This window comes from Amia ocellicauda, chromosome 10 (assembly GCF_036373705.1).
Source record: "Amia ocellicauda isolate fAmiCal2 chromosome 10, fAmiCal2.hap1, whole genome shotgun sequence".
Lineage (NCBI taxonomy): Eukaryota > Metazoa > Chordata > Actinopteri > Amiiformes > Amiidae > Amia > Amia ocellicauda.
Genome location: NC_089859.1, coordinates 22,705,938 through 22,726,303, shown reverse-complemented (window position 1 = coordinate 22,726,303; position 20,366 = coordinate 22,705,938). Strand labels below are relative to the sequence as shown.

General features: G+C 39.9%; 1 protein-coding gene across 1 annotated transcript in view; it reads right to left on the bottom strand.

Moving 5' to 3' along the window:
* LOC136760251 (histone deacetylase 9) overlaps window positions 1-20,366 on the bottom strand; it is a 113,555-nt gene that overhangs the window by 32,145 nt on the left and 61,044 nt on the right. Inside the window, exons 14-18 of the mRNA XM_066715561.1 lie at window positions 12,665-12,673; window positions 4,343-4,511; window positions 3,479-3,612; window positions 2,193-2,313; window positions 1,088-1,137 (exon numbers count right to left, since the gene is read on the bottom strand). Coding sequence (XP_066571658.1) covers window positions 1,088-1,137; window positions 2,193-2,313; window positions 3,479-3,612; window positions 4,343-4,511; window positions 12,665-12,673 — 483 coding nt within the window. The remainder of the gene's footprint in view (window positions 1-1,087; window positions 1,138-2,192; window positions 2,314-3,478; window positions 3,613-4,342; window positions 4,512-12,664; window positions 12,674-20,366) is intronic.

Genomic DNA, 20,366 nt, shown 5'->3' with positions numbered 1-20,366 from the left:
GAGGTTTTTCCTTCCCACGATTGGGCCCACACTGGTTAGGATTAAATGGAGATCCCCTGTAAATGATCAAGGTGGATTTCTTTAATGTCTTCTAGCCCCCCCCCCCCCAGGGGCAAAGAATGAAACCCAAACTTCTATAAAATCATATCCTGTTTGTAGGAAATATATTCCCTCAGCTGCACCGCGAAGGCAGAGACAGAAACCACGGCACAGCTAGGAAGCCCATTCCTCATCTAAACAAATGTCATCAGAGCCTTTTATGCTTTTATGACCCTGTCAAAAAATAATATTGACTGCCAATAGTGATGCGATACGAACTCCCCTCCCCCTCCGGGCCGTAAAGAAAGGAGCAAACAATCTGTTATCAATTTCACTAAGCCCGTCCGGGGAATCGCTCGCTCTTTTCCTTCCAAGAAATAAACGACAACAAACGCAGCCAAAACTTTTGAAGCTGCGGAGATTGTGACGACATCGCCACGAAAGCCTCTGCTCTTCTCTGCTGTTCTGGTTTCTTTGGCCATTGCAAAGAATAATACATATTTACATACACAGATAGATAAATAAATAAATAAAACCGGAGGCTGAAAAATCGTTTCAGGATTTCGGTATTGTTTTCTAGTCAGATGAGCGGGAGAGTTGTTACTATATTTAGGCCACAGATTTCGCATGGGTCTGAGCCATAAAAGAAATAAGATAGCCGATATTCAGAGGCAGTGATATTTTTTCTCTTCCTCTAATCGAATTCCCATCACCCATGGGTTGCCTTGCAGTGGATTTGTATATAATATCTTTCCCACAATTATGCAGAATTACCCAGATAATGTTTTTCTTTCTATTCATGTTCTTTCATTTTTAGAACTATAATGGGAACTCACTTAAAAAAGACACATTCTGAACATAGATATTCTCTGAGGAATTAAAAAGAGGAGTCACCAGTTTTACATTGTGCCTGTTTAAAACTGAAAACTTAATTTGCTTAGAGTTCAGTACTGGTGTTGGCCGGTCCCTATCAGTGAAATAATGATATTCAGCTATTATTCTTGGATATGTACGACTTATTTGTTGAATGGCGCAGGTGAGTACGTACCCCCAGTCCTCCACAGGGCATCACAGTGAAATTCTTCTGAGGTGATGAACCTACATATGAAGAAGGAACATCAGTCAAAATAACTCCACCATTGACTCTTATATTTGTTCATGGTTTGTAATAATAACCATTGCATTATTATTATCGGTTTAAGTACGTTAACTTAGTTATGTTACACAAATCATTCCCCAGAACAAAATACTGAAATGTTTGAGAAGTGTTGGGATTGGGATAGTCCAAATTCAAACTGATTCCTTTGCAATGTAAATTATTTTACTTTGCTAGCTATTTCTTCACAAATGAAAGCAACATTACTCTTAAATGTATGTGCAATATTATGTGCGTGTGTGTGTGTTTGTGCATATGCATGTGTGTTCGTGTTCAATATTGATGCTATTGACCCAAACAGATTCTGGTGAAGAACAAAAACGTCTGTACATTTCAAATTAAGAACCAGAATCCCTGCAGCAACTAAATTAATCTGACGAGTGGTGACTCATGTGTGCCTGTGCCTGGAAACACACGAACAGCGGGGAAATCCCTACAATATACAGGCCAGGAAACTTCTTTCATAACACGAAGATCTTTTTATTGTTGTTGTTTTTTATATTAATCTTTACGGCAGACACAGCCAGGCCAGTCCTGAAAATATCCCCTGCGTGTGACTGCCAGAGAGTGAGAAGGGCTTCACTCCTCGCATCGTCCCGCTCTTATCTCCTCGACAGAGTGCGGGAGGAGTCTCGGTTTCTCGGTTTCTGATAAAGGAAGACTGATAAAGCTTTTGCTATGTTTGCTTGAAAAGCTCTTGTTTTACTTTGGCATCCAAACTATTTGGCAGTCCTTTTCATCAATGAGGATTTGGTCGAGAACCACCTACACTACATGTCTCACCTTTCTCCGTAAGGTATTTAAGGTTGGATTCGGAGTGAAGGAAGATCAAATTAAACAACAGGACGATATCTTATTTAACAGCCAGGGTAAAGAGTAGATTACTATTATTTTGTTTCAAGATTTGGAAGTGGAAGCAGACCTGAGCTTTGGAAAGATCAGATATTGTTAGGAAAAGGGCAGCAGGCTATTTCTTTGCGTTACTCTTTCTACACACCCAGGAGTTTCTTGGTGTCTAGTTTCTGCCGGTGGATCGGGCTGGTGCCATACAGCAATGAATGATGCTCCATGTGAACCAGCTGCAGCTCCTCAAGGCTGGCTTTGCGACCCCTAACGTGCTGCAAGAGGAGAGAATTGGGCAGGAGCGATGTAAAAACAAACCCGGAAAATTATTTCTATCTGCAGTTCAAGAATTACAGGAGTTACAAAAACACAAAACACGAAAGAGCCTTTGTACTTCGCCTTCAGACTGCGCTGGAATGCGGAGACAGTTCTTAGCAGATGAACAGACGTCTTCACATTCCACAGCACACCGTACGTCTTTGAAATGCATCGATGTTTAAATTAATATCGCCATGAACTGTTATCATATTTTTCTCTGTGGAAAGCACCACGTTACCCCCCCCACACACATGCCTGTAATACCCTAGTGTCACCCATACAGGCTTTTCAAGCTCAGAAAGCTGTTGTCAAATATTTCAGAACTTTCTATACTGTAACAAAACTTAATCACATACCATATGTTGTATACAGCTCTGGAAAAAAGTAAGAGACCACTCCAAGTTCAGAAATCAATGTTAAGTGGTCTCTTAATCTTTTCCAGAGCTGTATATTGAAATATAGAGCAGAATAGACCTTTTCCACTCTCAAAATCCAATAAAATCAATCAGTAAACCAGATATATATATATGTCTGTGCCTTTACAGATATAAAATACATTCATTAGTTGTAAATGTCATTTTGTAATAAACGTGCATTTTATCTTCCAAGCTTCAGCTGTGAAGGTCATTAACAAAAGCATAAACACTGAGAGACACAAGCAAACAAACAATCGGTGTTAGAATGGATATAACAGGTGCTGCTGCCTCTTCCGTTGAAAGAAAGTGCCTGTAAGTCTGAGTCCCGGTGACGTTCTGGCTCAAAGCACGATGAACAAAGCACGCCTGGGCAGTGGACCTACAGCTTGCTCAATTACATGTGGTTACCATTATACACTACCACTATAAATTCATATTTAATTCTGTGAATGGGATTATAATCAGGTGAAGGAAAGCCATCTATGATTACCGAAGTTGCAGCGTAATCCCCTGTGCTATTTTAGTCGGTAATAGATCTTCAAAGGCCTCAGAAAGCACCTTCTGGAGGCTGTGAAGGCCAAAGGAAGACCTGCTGGTGGCTGCAGTGGGAAATCATTTGAGTGTCTTTTAAACGCTGACATGATTATTCAGGACAGATATGCTATGGATATCCCTGTCCTGCTGAAGTATTGTAAATGTGTTGTACCTCACACTGGCTGATGAGGCCAGACTCCTGCAGTCTGGACCAGATGCTCTGTATCCGTCCTCCGTGCTCAGGATGGTCAGAATAGTTACCACACGTACACTGGTGTTTCAGCATCACGGCGTCGTACGCGACTCCTGAAAGTCCAAGCAAACAAACATCTATTTCTTAAAACTAAAATAAAACTGTATTCCTATAACTAGTCCTAAATTTAATATATTTAATCTGGTTTTACCTGATAACTGATGGGTTAATTATGAATTCAAATCAGAAAGGGTAGCCCTACGTTTCTTTTTTAACTTCCTTTATTTGTTATTCATTATTCAGATCTGCAAATCAGAAGTCAACAGCAGGCAAAATAAAAGCAGAAAGGACTTAGATGGCCACCATAGCCTGTAATTTTTTTTTTAAGATTGCCCCCTTGTGACAGAAATCAAGAGAAGTTCGCAATATTCGAAAAGCAGAATCCCAGGGCCAAAGAAAGCAATAAATCCGCACTTTCGAACTCTTTGCGGCTGCAATAAAGTGCTGTGTTTTTTTTTTAAAGAAATACAAAATCTGAAGAATGAAAGCAGCTCAATTCATGGCACCTAAATCTGGCCTTAAAAAAAATTCTCTGCCTGGAAAAATAAAAGACACCTGTTTATAAGACACTTCCACAAGTTCTTGACATAATTTCAGATTATTCAGGGTGGATTATTAAGCAGCCGACGAGATGCAGTCCTGCCAGCTGAACTTCAAAATGCACATAAAACGATGTGATATTGAATGTGTTGCTATTTGTGGTATTTGGTGCATTTAAATCAGATGATCCTACTTGAATATGGCAATTACCCCGGCTATTAAAGAGAAAATTGGGCTCCTTACCAGTGGGGATGGTGTGCCCGGCCGTGTGATCTAGTGACGGGGGCAGTAACGGCGCGCCGGCGGGGGGCGGCTGGGTTCTGGAAGCGGGCTGCTGTTTGTCTAATCCCGCCATGCCAACTGTTGCTGTCTGAGCCTGGTACAGCCGGAGCTGGTGGACACGTTGATGCTGCTGCTGCCATGGAAACAGCACAGTAGGAAGAAATGTGAGAGGGACCCAGGACAAGGCACTTTGGAGGAAAATGTCAACAAATTAAGTTCATTAGGTCAGGAGCATAATAAACAGTGTGAAAAGGGAAAAAAAGGATCCCAGGCAGGCTTTTTAAATCCATTCAGCAGATGTTGTCTCCCTGTCACTCATGCTCTGATTACTTCACTGCTGCTTCTGGCCGGACAGTAACTAGCGCTCGCTCCTCCTGGGTGGAGAGGGATGTGGAGCTCACTTCAAAGATTAGCGCTTTCTGGATGTCCAAGCAGACGTATGTCTCTGTTTGGGCTCCAGCGTGTCTCATCTCCTGTCTTATCTCAGGACAACAAATTCTGCACACTTTTACCCACCGGTTGGAAAAGTTATGAAATGTAGGCCTGACTAAAACAAAAACATGAATTGAATCATTCTGTTGTACTGCGATCCCCACCACCTTCAAATTCTTTATTTCGCACCCAAGCAGGAATGTTTCCCTTCCTTTCATTAGAGCTCACATCAGGTCTCTAGTTTTTGTTGTGTTTTTGTAGGTTTTTTTCTTCGCAAAGCAAACTACATATGAGTTTATTTTGGATATTAGTATGTATGTAAAATATAAGGTGGCAGAATCCAATATCACAAACTTTGTAGCATAATATAGATGTCATAGTTATTCAGCTCTTTGGTACAGAGCTCAAAATCAATGCTGCAGTCTTGATTTCAACTTAAATGATCCAATTGATCTCTTCCAGGGTGCTGTGAGTTGCTAATTACTTTCAATTACCATAAGAAATCGGGTAAGTATTTAATCCAGGAGCTGTGTGGGTTGTGGACTGTACTGTTCCCTGGCTGGGGATAAATACTTTTTTTCTTGATGAAAGTTTTTCTTTTTTCTTTTCCACAAATTCTTTCTGCAGCTGGATTCTTGGGTCCTCCTCTGGGCTAGAGTTTCTGTTAAATACTCAAGATTTAATTAACCAGTTTGTCTTACTGGGCCAGACTGTCACTGAATCTCTCTCTCTCCCTCTCTCCCTCTCCCTCTCTCACATTTTCTCCCTCTCACTCTCCCTCTCAATCTCACAATCTCTCTCTGTGCAAATTGTTCTTTTTCTTTTTCTCCACAAAGCAATATTAATGATTTTGGGACTGTATGCGAAGCTCCAACTCATCAATTTTTAGTATATACAAAGTGTTTAAGATAAAACAGCCATCATTTTTCTCGTGGGTAAAATCCTGGGTTCTTCACAGATCTACAACTATTACTCAAATGTTAATTTACTGATGATACTTAATTGATTACCCTCTGTGATCTAACTATAGTTCGTGTTTTTCTGCACATACCATTCTCTGTTAGTGTCTACTGTGATGTTTGTCAAAAGCTCAGGAGTCAAAGGATCAACAACTCTGCTTTCGATCACAAACATCTCTCTCACTTAATCCAAAGCATCTGCATCGTTTGTCCTCGCTGTGATCAAAACGCTCGAAGAAAGGCACTGCAATTATGAATATTAATATCACTCAGCTCATCAATATAAAACAATGTGCCTAATCACCAAATTTGTTCTGTGAAATTGATTCTGAGTCACTTTGAAAAGGGATCTGTAACGTCTAAGCCGTCCCATTGAAGAAAATCAATCCACTGATTGGGATGAAGATAGGGTTTCTGATTAAACTACTTACAACTCTTACTAAAATTACCATGGCCCGCAGGGATCAGTTCTGGCAGATTCCTCACATACCAGCTGACAGGAGATACCCGGCGAATGACATCACAGATGGCCGCCACACTGATAACAGTTTACAAAATGAGTGCAAAACGGCACAAACTGGCCTCCTTTCTGTTGCACGTAAACAGAGCATGCAGTTTTCTATTAAAAAATGGCTAGCATGTATTTCAACACTACATCGCATGCCAGTAATATGTTTAATGGAAACATAAGTGCTACAAACATGACTCATTTCTGTGCTTTCTGCTTATTATCAAGTTAGAAAATCTCTGTATATTGCAATACACCGCAGTAAATGAATTCATCCCCGTAACAAGCTTAGTTTATATTTATATGAACAAAAATATGTAGAAATGTACAAAGAAAGGAACGACACAGATGTCTGTATCCTATACACTTCTATAGCATTTCAGATCAAATACTGAATGTTTCAAACCTCACAAAATCGCAGCACACAGAAGTTAATTTAAATTACACCGTCCTCTGTCCCTGGGCTGTGTTATTGAGCAGGTTTCCTGGCTGCCACCTCCTATGTGTGGATTTTCCTCTCTGAAATTACACAGACAATCCCCAGTGCATCTCACCTCTTCGTTTCCCATTATTAAAGTCCTGCTTTCGCTCAGGAGCAGCGCTACAGCTGTCCTTCATTTGCGATTGATCTTAAACTCGTGACACGGAAAATTGGCGAGTTTCTCCGGACTGTGTCACTGGCGGAGCTGGCTTGTGTTGGCACTCTGGCAAGACAATTGCAACATGCCCGACTGTTTCCTCTCACAAAAGCAAGCACACATGATAGTTGCCTCAGTGCCTGGGCAGCAAACTGACACGGTGAGGCGCATGTCTTCTCCTTCATCTCTCCATCTCTTATTTCAACAGGAACTCCATCAATCTGTTTATCTGGCTTTTCTGCTTCTGCTATGGTACTTTTCAAGTTAGGCTTTCCATAGAGAAATTACCAGTTGTGCCCTTTGTATGGCAATGCTTTTAAGCACAACGTAGAGCTACAGTTTATTCATGTCAAAGTGTGAATGCTGCATATGTGGACCACTGTTTTAATCATCTGTACTGAAGTACTTAAAAGAGAACATGTATTATTAATATTGCTTGTAGTAGTAGAAGAAGTAGTTGTTAGTAAAATGAGACCTACATAGACACATAGATAGATGTTTTTACTCTTAAAAAAACTCACAAAGTATGTTTTACCCAACAGTCTAGAAAGAGTTCAACTTAACATGATTCATTTAAGCCAAAGGAAACAGGAATTAACCTCTTTCCCCCCAAAATACAGTCCATTCCCCCGAGCAATGTGCAAACACCCGTCCAATTTCTAAGCACCCTGACCTTCCCTCGGACCACTGGCCTGCACAATGGCCAAAGGACAACCAAAGAGTGTTTATAGTAATTCTTTACAGCTGTCAAGAGAAGGAAGTCTTTCAAGACAAGAAACGAAGCCATTCAGTCCAGGAGTGACAGGGCTGGGCAGGATCTGGGTCTTTCGGATCGCAGCTCCAGGGTCAGGGAGGCACATAAAGATTAGCGATTAGAGGCATTCGATATCAGCAAAGTGTTTCTGACTTCTCCGAGACGTTGGGGCTTTTATGATTGCAGTGCAGAAAGCCCAGCCGTGGGCTATTTGTGTAAGATATTGAGTTAAGCATAACCTATTTAGCTCCAGCATTCCAGAAAATATTTTTGATGTCTGTTTTTCTTTGCAGGAAAGTAAACATTATTAAGGAAAAGCAGAACTGATTCCAACAGATAAATGCCATAATTAAATTTGTTTTAAAGTCAAATGTTATATTCCTGAAAAAAGGGAGTCCTTTGTTATTTTGTATTATTATTATTCGAGTCACCATTTGGTTTGAAATATATAAACAGGAAACAATGCTTACTAGTATAGTATATAGTCTTTTTTTTGTGTGTGGGAATAACATGACGAGTTTATCTTTCCAATCTAATACACAGTTATGGTTTATTTATTTATTTTTCCAGGGAAGAATACCTGGAAACAGCATAACATAGGAAAATTGAACACTGTCATCTTAGTTTTACATACAATTTTAACCCACGTTAGGAGAAAATTTAACTATACAGACTAATATGAATCCAAATCATCAGAAGTTTATTTATTAATTTGTTTATTTATTGACCTTTAGAAAGCAGTGCAAAGGACCCGGAACTAATGAAATCTGCAAATGCATTTGAAGAGAAACAGAGTTGCAATTGTAGCTTGATTGAAAATTGCTTAATTAATACATTTTTTGGGTTCCTAACTATTATAACTTCCATAGTAAGATATTTTATTGCATGTTTACAAACCAATGTTATGCATTAATTATAACATTAGCTATACGAATCACATAAACAACTTTAAACGTGCAATTGCAATCCCTTTCCTTTCCTTTTATCAAAATAATTAAAATAATGGACCAGTTTGAAACCTGTACCTGATGGGATTGGATTGCCAACAAATGCCGTTATTGTGTCTTACTCTTGTCTTCTATTGAATACAAACGGACACAATTTTAAAACAAAACACACGATGAACCTTGGGGCACAATTAATATAGATGTTTTCTCATTTATAAGGTGGAATTTGGTGTGTAAGACATGCAATCGTAAAAATCAGGAAACCATTGATTAATTTCTCAATTTAATAAATGCTTACCAAACTTTGGCCTGGGAATAATTAACTCGATGCACTTTACACGAAACACAGGATGCCTCGCATTCGCAAGCATGCAGGGCCTCCAAGCGGTGTCTACTGCGTCCGATTAGAAAGTATAAAAAGGCTGATAATCTGGGGCAAGTGAACCACAACCTACAGGCAGAGCTGGTGAGAACTGGAGACTTCTTTGGCATTCACTTGCTGCTCAAGAAAGGAAAGTCTACAAGTCCTGAGGGGGCCATTTTCCCTCACAGTGCATTCAGTCCGCCTTCACAGCACGTCTACTCTAACTGCGCCGAGAGGGACAGGTTTGGTTTATTACTCTGGGACGGAGAAAGCCGTGCCCCAGAAACCAGAGCTCTTTCAAGGATGCCAGAGCCGTGCCACGTTGGTTCCCCTTGCAAGGGAGACCAAGTTTGCCAGCGTCTTTCCCCAGAGTGATGCCTCCTTCATTAAGCCGCTGGGGTAACTCAGGATCGCCTATCAAGAAGGCCAATCAAAGTTTGAGATAAACCAGTTCCTGCCTGCTTTCTTACCCTTTGAACATGGCAGGGGTACTCCTCCTCCGTGCCTCTTATCTAATTAAACTTGAAAAGAAATATTAATCCTTGAAGGACTCAGATAACAATATGGATGACACAGGCCAGCAAGACTGACAGCTACATAAACTGTTTTCGTTTAATCTGCGATTGTGTGATTGTTTCATCTCTGTCGATGGGCCACTACTGGAATTCTTTTCATTTCACAGGAGAGCGCAACAGTGCAGGCTTCTGAGTTTATGTGATCCTCGAGGAACAAACCCAATTATGCATTTAAATCGGACGTGATTTGTGGAAAATGTACTTTCTAAACTGTGTAGCCTGTTGGATTTATCTTTTCTACTTATAAAATATATGTGTTGATAAGAGAACCAATGACTTGCAGTACTGATGAGAAAATCATGCAATTTAACCCTCGGTTGCAGACATATCGGTCAATATCATAAAACACGACCAGAAACTGACTAGTACTGTTATTCAGATTAGTATCTATTAAATGTGTGATGGTAGGACTCATCAGATCTCATAAAAAGTCAAAGATAATAATAATAATACATATAGGAAGGTTAAATAGATACTTTAATTGTAAAATGATTTCAAATACACTCAGTGTTATTACTTGCAGGCTGATATTTAGTTCTTTGCCTGTGGTTTTAAAAAAAGTTATAGCATTACCGTAACTGTACGCCATTAAAATAATGTTGAAACTAGCACTTTAATCATGTTGCATTTTCCCAAACGCTCCATAAAGTGGCGATGACATGGAAATTTGTGTGGTATTAGACTTGTTCATATCAATTTTTATCCATCAGCATTAACGCGGTAAATGTATCACTAAACAAATCTTGTATTTTTTTTTCTACAGATGATAAGTTACCTCCAAGCCAAGTTGGAAAACTTCAACGACTGGAAGGCACTTGGGTTTGACAGTCTGTGAAAATAACATCAACTCCAGCTCCAAAGAACTGGGCAGAGACACGGTGCGAAATAAATACCTCCGGTAAAGCAATCAAGCTGCCAGTGCACTGTTTTCTAGTTAGAGGTGGTCCATTCTTACACTTTGCCGATAAAAAAAAAAATCTTTCCTTTACTTCCCTGCCAGGAACCACCGAGCAGCACTGTCCCACACCGATAGCACGTTAATAACGCATGGAAAGAAAAACAAAATGTTACATTACTTCTCATACTTGGATTCCTGCGCTCGGTATTTATTTAACAGAAAGACTAACAAGAAAGCTGGAGAACGATAATAAACCTAAATCCACAGTATGTCCCACAATTATTTTACTGCCATCTTCAATTTAGCCGCACAAGCACAGTCGGCAGAAGTTGGTTGGGAGGAAGGCTGGGCTGTTGATGAAGGCGAGGAGTTGGATTAACCGGTCTGCCCGAGACAGCTGGTTTACAGAGGCGTTAACTGCACTACTGTATGTCTCTGTGCTGCCTACAATATGTGTATTATTTGCTTATACTATGAGAGGACTATCTCTTTATTATTGTTTCTCTGGCATGATTTTCCAGGTATTGTTATTAACGTGTTATTTACGTGTGTTATGTACGTTTACGTTTCTTCAGAAGAGAAGACAGCAGGAGTGTGATTATTAGACGTTCAAACATTCTTGCAGTCAGCAAGTATCAGTTAGTATCTACCTCCTTGCCATAAACCAGTCTTGCAAAATAATCTTTCTGACACACTACACAGGATGAACCAGGTAACAATTAAATGCATTACTAAACCTATTAGGCAATTACATCCCTACCACAATCTACATGCACACTATGAGAGCTGACGTTACTTGCTTACGTGTTTATTGATGCTGTTTGCATTTACAGTTCTCATATCGAGACATTTTCGTCAGGATTAAAGTATGTTTATCCTGTAGCTCTTGGGTGAAGCCCCTTGAAACAACACACAATAATTTCCCAAGGACATGGCAACTATTCTGGAAAATAAATTAAAGATTTATTATGTGTAAAACAGTATGCTACAAATCATTACATCTGCTTTATAGGCAATCAGCACCAACGTCCAAATGCTCTATTCTTAGCTATGAGCTCTTGACAGCAACCGTGATTCATAACACCTGTCCGGAGAACTATTTCACTTTCAGACGGATACATTTTTTCGTTTTAATAACTTATAAATTGCAACTTTGAAGCACAATCCAGCTTTAACGTGTCTCTGGATTTAGGCCTCTATCCAGGGCTACAAAACTGATTCATCATTGCGCATTCAGTCTAAACTGTGAGAATGCCGTCTCAATCATCCCAAAGGTAGTACTTTTGCAGATGCCATTTTGTTTGTAAAAAATAAAAAGAATGACAAGAAGTGTCATTGGTTAAGAAGTGTCACAGTCAATGCAGGGTTTTGACAAAGGGGGCTTCTCCTACAGGAACACAATTGTGACTGTTGTCTAACACCCAGATCCTGGGGCATTGGGGGAAGAGGTGAAAAAGATAATCTGTTGTTGAAATGTATTGTCTGTGAATATAGAGGGTTATTACATCAGCTCCTTTGTAATGCTGGATTTAATCTGCATCCAAATCAGATTCTGTGCTCCAGATAATTTTTACCAGGTTACAAATGTGTGTGTTGCACAAAAAAAAGAGACACAATTCAGGGATTTGCAAGAAATTGGCGAGGGGGATTGGACCTGCACTGGAGTCACGCATTGCTTGGGGATTTATATAGAGGAGAGCAGGGGTTGTTTTTCAGAGTAGGTGGCCTACGAGAGCAGACCTGCACCTCAGTCTTTACCCCTTGGACTTTGATGTGTCACGTGGTTGAAAAACAAACCCCCCTGGTTGTGAGTAAGGCCTGTGGCGGACTCAACACCGCTGCAGTATTTCAAAACATTATGTTATCGAAATGTGAGTAAATCATTCAACAGAATAAATAAAACTGATCTCTTTATAGCTGCAGGTGTAATTGTTAATTGAAGTTGGGTTGAGGAGGACAAGGGTTAACCTTTGAAATCAGAACCGTATTTAGGCTTTAAATACGGTTTACAACAATTTGAAAAAGTACAAAAATATTTAAATTGGTTTACAAGCCATCCATCCATCCATCCATCCATTCATCTTCAAAACCGCTTATCCTGGTGAGGGTCACAGGGAAGCCGGAGCCGATCCCGGCAGGGTTTACAAGCCACTCCCCCAAAAGACTAGTGAGCCCACTGGTAGTTTCTGTAACTGTACTCTTTGTAACTTCAAACTCCTATGATATAAGCAAAAGAAAAACAGGAATCAGTTGCATCAAAAACACATTAATGATGTCTTGAACATGACAACACCTCTTGCATTTTGCTTGCAGTGTTTCTTGCCCACTCTAGTGATGTAAAAATTGGGTCTTTTACAGTCCAGAAGAAAGCACAATGGGACAAGTCAAGCCCTCCGGTGAGGCAGAACTGCAGAAGTCTTCTTCCTGCTGGCAATGAGACCCTGGGCCATGTAATCAGGTCTCTGACCCAGACAGGTCTGATTTAAATGAAGGCGTCCCATATCCTGTTGAGAAAAGCACTTGGGGCAAGTCTCATTAGGGCCCCCCCTCTGGCATTGGTTCTCACACGGTTAAAGATGCCTGGTAAACGTGGGACTTTTGTTCTGTCGTACCTTATCTGGTCATTTTGATACAGCCGCCGCAGTGTTTGGAAGACGAGACGGGTCTCCGGTAATTTAATTCCATCTACGTATTCACTTACGTACGATGTTTGGAAATTACATTTTTTTTTTTTTGTTTTTCCTCAACTATAAATTAAGTTTATTTCCCAGTAAAAGGGGGGGGGGGCAGGACTCGGCAACAGCCAATCCTCTGGGCTACGACACATGCTGAGATGCAGCGGTTTAATACGGCTCATTTTAGACTTACAACTCGGTTGAGTCACACCTGGCTGTGGATCAAACCCACGACCTCCCAAATGAGAGCTGTTTAACCACTGGGCTATTCAGTTGGTCTGGGCTAAATTTGCCTGCTGCCTCAGAAGGTACACCCTTCTGGGTTTAAAGTTTTTAACAGCTGTTGAAAATGGTTCTCGTTTTAAGGGCTGTGCCAAGGCGAGAAAGAAAATCGCAACACACTGAGACACTCTAATGTGGTTTAAGTATGTCCAGTGACTTGCATTTCATGTCACGTGTTTACAAACATGTTTTCTCAGGTTTTCATTAGAATTCTATAAACGCTATATATATATATATATATATATATATATATATTTCATATTTCATTTAATGTCATGAAGGATTGAGTTGAGATGCCTACTGTGTGACAGAGTTTAGTTTTCCCTACCATTGGATCAGCAGATTTATCCTGCTCAGGTCCCCAGATCAGTTGTTGCGGAGACAACAAAAATTCTCCATTAAGAATTGGCAGTCTTTTTAAAAGAACACAACCAAATAATAAAAATGAAACAAAGATTTTACAATTTCTAAGCCTAGTGTATCCTCTGGATAAGAAAAAGTCGCTCAGTATTATTTTCTTTAAATGTAATGCACACTAACAATTTCAACAATTCCCCTTCCTCAGTGATATTTAGCTGGGCTGCAATACCCATCTTTTCACTAGGGGCTCCACTGTGCATATTTTCTTAAAGATCAAAGGCTTCAGTGGAATAATTCTTTCTGCCGCAATGTTCCTGCCAACAAGAACTGTTTCCATGTCTTTTCCCATGGATCGTGTATTTTTGTTTGCCTAAGTGTTTTAAATCTGTTTAAAATCTAAGAATTATATACCCCCTCTACAACTACAATTATTTTTGTATTATTTTTTTATTTAACCATTTGCATTCAAACATAAATAGTATTAACTCATTAGCTGGGATAGCAACACAGCTATAATCCCCTAAAACTGGGTACAATTGTAGTATCACCCTAGCATTAGATACAGGCTAGCATGATGCATTGATATTAAGGGAGTGAATTGGTGAATCATAACCACAAAGTGTCTAAAGCTATAACACATCTAGCAAAGGGCATCCAACACTAATCTACTCCTTAGCGATACATTTCTCCTTATTTGAAAAATCTGTATTCTTAGTGAAGTTAGTAAGTTTAAAAAATATTTTCAAGTGATGAATTCAACAGCATTCCTAGTTGGGAGTAATTGTGGTTGCATAGAGAGAGAAAGAGAGAGAAAATAAAAACTTAATTGAGAGCTGGGCTGCAGGACTGTCTCCTGATCACGCTGATTGGATGATTGATAGGCATAAGAATGCAGTTCAACACAATCTTCTCATTGGTTGGACAATCAGCCAGTCCAACACCATCAGCACTAGTAAAGCGGCTGCAGTTGCATATTTAAACACAGTCACTGGCCTTTTATTTTTTGTTTCATTCTATTTTTCATTAAGTTTTCCCCTCTGCCGTTCATGTATAAATACAACTTTGGTACTACATTAAATATTATTCTCTATCTCAAATCTGATGGCATAAAGAAAAGTAATTTTGAGTAGCAATTAATCTACTTCAGAGGAGAGAAACCTTAATATGGGATGAGGTAATTACTGGAATAACTCTCAAATTTAAATTGGGGACTTAAGCAGTGATGTAATGAATGTGTAAGTCAAACTTGCTGGTGATATAATATTTAAGGAGTCCCAAAAATCCTCTGAAAGCAGTTAAGGAAATCGAAAAGGATTTAAATGTGGCAAATGAAATGTTAATAAATGCTGTTTAATTCAGGACACACACAATTATAACTATATGTTTGGTGATGCTAAACTAAGACCGCCATCATGAGAAGGACTGAGGGATCTCTGATAGGAACATATTGGAAATAGGACAAGGTAAAGATCACCTTATTTCAAATACAGCATCCAGAATTTCATCCCCCCCCCCCCCCACCACACACACATATTCTGGAAATCACCCAGCAGCGAAAAACCCAAGCACAGCAATGCAGAATAATTGGGGAAATCTGACTAAAAACCTCGGCCCAGACCACTGCCATGCGACCTGGGAATTACAGGGATGCGAGGGCACAAATAGAGACTAACCACAGACAGATTTGTATATCTTACCTGACTGAGTAAGATGCATTCAATTAATAAAACCGCTCTGCTGACAAACCATGGCACGGGTTCCCTGTACAGCAATGCATTCTTTTCCATTAACATGTGACCTGTTGAGCAATACAGCACTAATGACAGCCTTCCTCTAGTGATTGTTATTAATATTCAGTGATTATTGGCTGACCTTCACTATATTTTATCTTCTGTCTGGGAGCTATGGTAACTCACTCAAATGTCCTCCTCCTCACCCACACGCGCTGTCAGACAGACCTGGGCAGCGGGCTGATCGCACTTTCACACGGCTCTGTTACCAGGTTTGGAAATTTGTGTGCTTCTGACTAAGTGTGGAATGTGTTCCTCTGTTATGACTGGCAGCGGTTCCTCATGGAAGTAACCGAGGTAAAACTCCAGGAAAAAAATATTCACTGTATTATTATTGTTAGTTGATTTTATTTTTATGCAGAATACATTTTTCATTAACCAATTCCTCAGGAAGTATGATTTTTGCAAAATGTGCAGGTGTCCCAATAACTGGGGCGAGTCTCTGCCTATGATCCGTATGTGATAATAGTGATATTAAAATATCCTGCTACAGGCCCATCAGCAGAAATAAAAGCCCTCCAACTCTGTGACAGTAAGAGCATCTCTCTCAAGCCCGGGGCAAGCTGCCCCTTGCTGGCACGTGAACGCCCTAATTAAATTAAATGGCAGGAAACATCTTTTCCGTATCCTCGGCCACACACAATCTGTAACACTCAATCCTTTCTTCGGCAGAGGGTTCGGGGAAATGTACGACAAACTTGCATACGTTCTGCGGACTTTTCCTAGAAGAAGTGAGCGCGGCGCAGATAGAATAACAGCGGGTTTCCTCCTCTCTCATTATCCTGGTAGTCTGGACTCTCAGAAATGTTATTTGCTTTCACAACTGGCTCTCTGGCTGGTGGAGGAGGGGGTGCGCAGGTGGCAACACGTCTATTATTATTTCTGCCTTTTTCAACAGCTCATTTAGAACGTGCACCCTGGTAAGACCAGAGGTAATGGTGTTTAATTAATTCACAATGGCTTGCTTTGGAGGTTAAATTATTCTTCTGTATGACATTCATCGGTGCAATTATAATAAGGTGTTGTTTTTTAGTGGAACATTACAAAATGTTTACTGTTAAATGAATACCACGGAAATGGCAAAAGAGGAAAAAACGCACAAGGAACTTGGGCTTATCCAGAAACCTTACAGATAAATCAACAACCAAGAGCACGGTCATAAATGCAGTTTGTGTTGAGCAGGCTGTGGCCAAGCTTTCTGTCCTCCTGAATTGAACTAGCCTCAGATTTTCTTCAGTTGGGTGAATCTATTCCTGCTCTACATCTCCACCCCCCTGTCCTATGAGATCCCAATCTCTCACCCTGGATTGGTGGCCTGACAGCTACACACACACTCACCTTGACACAATCAGAAACTATTAAATGATGAGAATGGCCTGATATTGGGGCAATGTACCCCTCATCGTGATTACTGAGCACACACCATTGCTCCCCTAGGTCACCTGTGTACATCAATAGCAGATCAGAAGAGATGCCAAACCCCAAACTGAAAACACAATCCACACATCACCAGAAGCATTGAGGTCAGTTGTGCCAAAGGGGTGACCATTCTAATGGGTTCACCCAGCAGCTCTTTAAAAGACACATTTGTAGCGGCCTGGCAGCAACAGTTTTCTGTGTTCGTTTGTTCAATGCGACAGACTTCTTAGCCCATTTTTTATGCAACACACATTAAGGAAAATGCAGTTTTACAGTCTATCAGCTGAATGTAAAATTCTCTAAGATTGGACAGTAATATTCAGTCATATAAGTGATTCTTTACACTGCTTATAATTAACATTATACCCAGGAGAACTGACTACCAGCAGCAGTCCCACGGTACCAGTTTTTGTCTTCCCTGCCACTTTGAAAGAACACAACCCTCACACAATCAGGATTCGTTCAATTTGACTGGGGTGGGCTACTGATCAGATTAAACCATCATTGTTAGTAGTTGCTCTTGAAGCAGAGATGCATTTACTTGTTCTGTTGCTGTTTAAAATGTGTCAATTTGTTGGAACTATCATTTGAATAGGAAAACAGCTGTGTGTGTATCACCCACTCTTGACTGAATAAGGCCGATACAGTTGCTGATATGTAAATGTATAGTGAAATACTGTACACATCTAATATCCACAATATGTAATCAAATTAAATCATTGTACAATGCAAATGGCTAACAACACCTGAGAACATTATCTAAGATGATTTTGTATAAGTTCATATTGTAGAGGGGATTTTGAAACAGACGGTGTATTGATTCTAAGACAGACCTAATTTGGGGATTGGAGGGATCGGAAACCTCAAATTAACATTAAAGGAAGAAAAAAAACACAGAAAAAAGACAGACAGACAGACAGACGGCACGATGTGGACACATGAAGGTGGCGTTACATACTATTAAATGTGTTGTTTCCTTAGTGTGAACAAATGTCTGCATGCATTAAGAAAGGGTGAATTTGGAGAGAATGATTTCAATACATGACAGATTCGGGGTGGTACAACTAACATTTTTGTTTCAACAGTGATCAAAATTATTAACAATATGAACAGTGCACAACTTAAATCCTCGAGGGAGGCCGATTCTCTGGGTTTTTTCCTTTCCAAATGTCCCTTGTGGTGCGTAATCGAGTGAATGAATGGCCTCTCTGAACCAATTTAGCTCACTTCCACATCTTAAAAATGTGCATTACAAACTGTAAACCACCTGGGGCCCCCAAGGGCCAGCGTTATACAGCACGGTGGCTCTCCCTTCAATAGGCATATAAGAAGAAATCAGAGCAAGAAATTGTAGGTTTAAGAAAATGTCTAAATGCATCTTGTTCTGAACAACCTGTTCAAAGGAGCTGTCGAATATAAGAGAACCACTTTGTATAGTTCACACTGTAAACATGGAACCTGATTTCAGAGAAAGAAAGAAAGCTTTGTTTCCTTAGAGGATTTTAAATACACTGTACTGTACAGTAGGTACAAAAAGGGGACATACATATAAAATGTGTGCAATAAATCAGAGGAATTCATGCATAAGCACAGGTCTCTTAAAAAAACACATATGTAACATTATCCATTAAACGTAGAAACCACCAGCTATCTGAAACTGCTGTAGCCTGGCAGCTCAGTGAAAATGTATAATGTTGACATTTTATTCCAGATTCACACTTTGAGATGTATCCCTTGAGGAACATAACACACTCACACACACGTACACACACGCACGCACGCACACACACACACACACACACACACACACACACACATATTATACACATACTTAAGTTTTGGGCAGTATGTACATAATTGTCTGCAGTGCCTCACACACAAAAACAATATTTAAAGTGACCAGAATAGAGCACAAGAAAGGGAATGAACTTTATTTAAAAAAAAGAGAAAGTTGTAACAGAAGGCAAAATAGGGAACAAATACAAACAGTAAATAACAACATAAAACAGGGTCTCTCCACCGGTGGTGCAGATGAATCCCCTTACAACAAAATTAAAGGAGTAGGTGAACAAGACTGACAATTTGTTTGTCTGGTGATTTTTGATTTCAAGCAATCTAGCGCTGAGATGACCCGATGCATTAACTACCCTGTCCACTAAGAAACTATAAAGCTCAGATGTGTAGGTCGTTCACAGATCCACCGGAGACACAATCCCCCATTTAGGTGTCTTACAATGACAATACAAAGTCAAACAAAACGACAAGAAAATAGAACACAAATACACAGAACACGACTGTTAGAATTTAAGTGTGTAGACCCCGTCTTGTGTAGCGCATGCTGAAATGGAGGTGGATGCCATTTAAAACTATGCAGCTTTCAATTACTTCTGATAAGTTTTTATGTTTTTTTTTCTTCCTTTGTCACAAAAGTAGGCAAACAAAGAGGGATGTAGTCTTTTTAACAACTTGAAGCCTACAATAAAAGGTAAACACATCATGAGGGAATATGAAGGAAATGTTTCAGTGAAAAGCTTCCTTAACCATTTCCCTGCTCACTTTGTTATTTTCTCTGACAATAAATCAATTCACAGACTGCCCTTTCAAACTCTCAGAGTAAAATACTAGCCTTTTCCTACATTCCTCAGCACATGAATCATTTGGACTTCTTGCTTCCAAAAGGCATTTCCTGTCAAGCCTTACAGAGTAACTTCTCCGCTGGATCCTAGCAGGGACCTGACAAAGACTTGATTTAACCACAGAAAGATAGCAGAGAGACCAGTTTTCCGATTGCAGTTCAACATTATCTCATATTAAAGTGTCTGTTTGTCCTGCGTTGGCTTCGGCAATGCCACTTTCTCGGCGCACAACTAGTGTGCATCGATTTGTTCTGCACATGTGCATTTCTCCCTTGTGTTAAAACGACCACATGATGTGTCACACAAAAATAAATAAACAGAAACCAAAAAATAAAAAGACTCCGTGATCATTCACATGTAATGATTCACATCTTTGCAATACAAGTTCAAAAATAAATGTCTCATATTGTTCAGGCTTGGACAAAAAGGGTGGTTGTGAACAGTCTGGTACTTCTGTAGACTGCGGAACTTTTTTTCCTTTCTTTTTATACACGTAGCGATACGCTTCCCACAGAAATAAATAAAAAATAAGAAACTCTCTAAAAATATAAAGTGGATGAAGTACACATGTAGAATAGCGTTCGCTCTCTGTGTCAAAGATCCTTGACGTGACTACGTGGACAAAAGCAGGTCAGATGTGTTAAACAACGGCAGAGAAAACGGTAGACCGTTCCTCGCCAAAAATAAAATTAGAAAACGGGGGGAAAAACAATGGTATCTGGGAGGTTCTCTTCTCGTCACATTATAT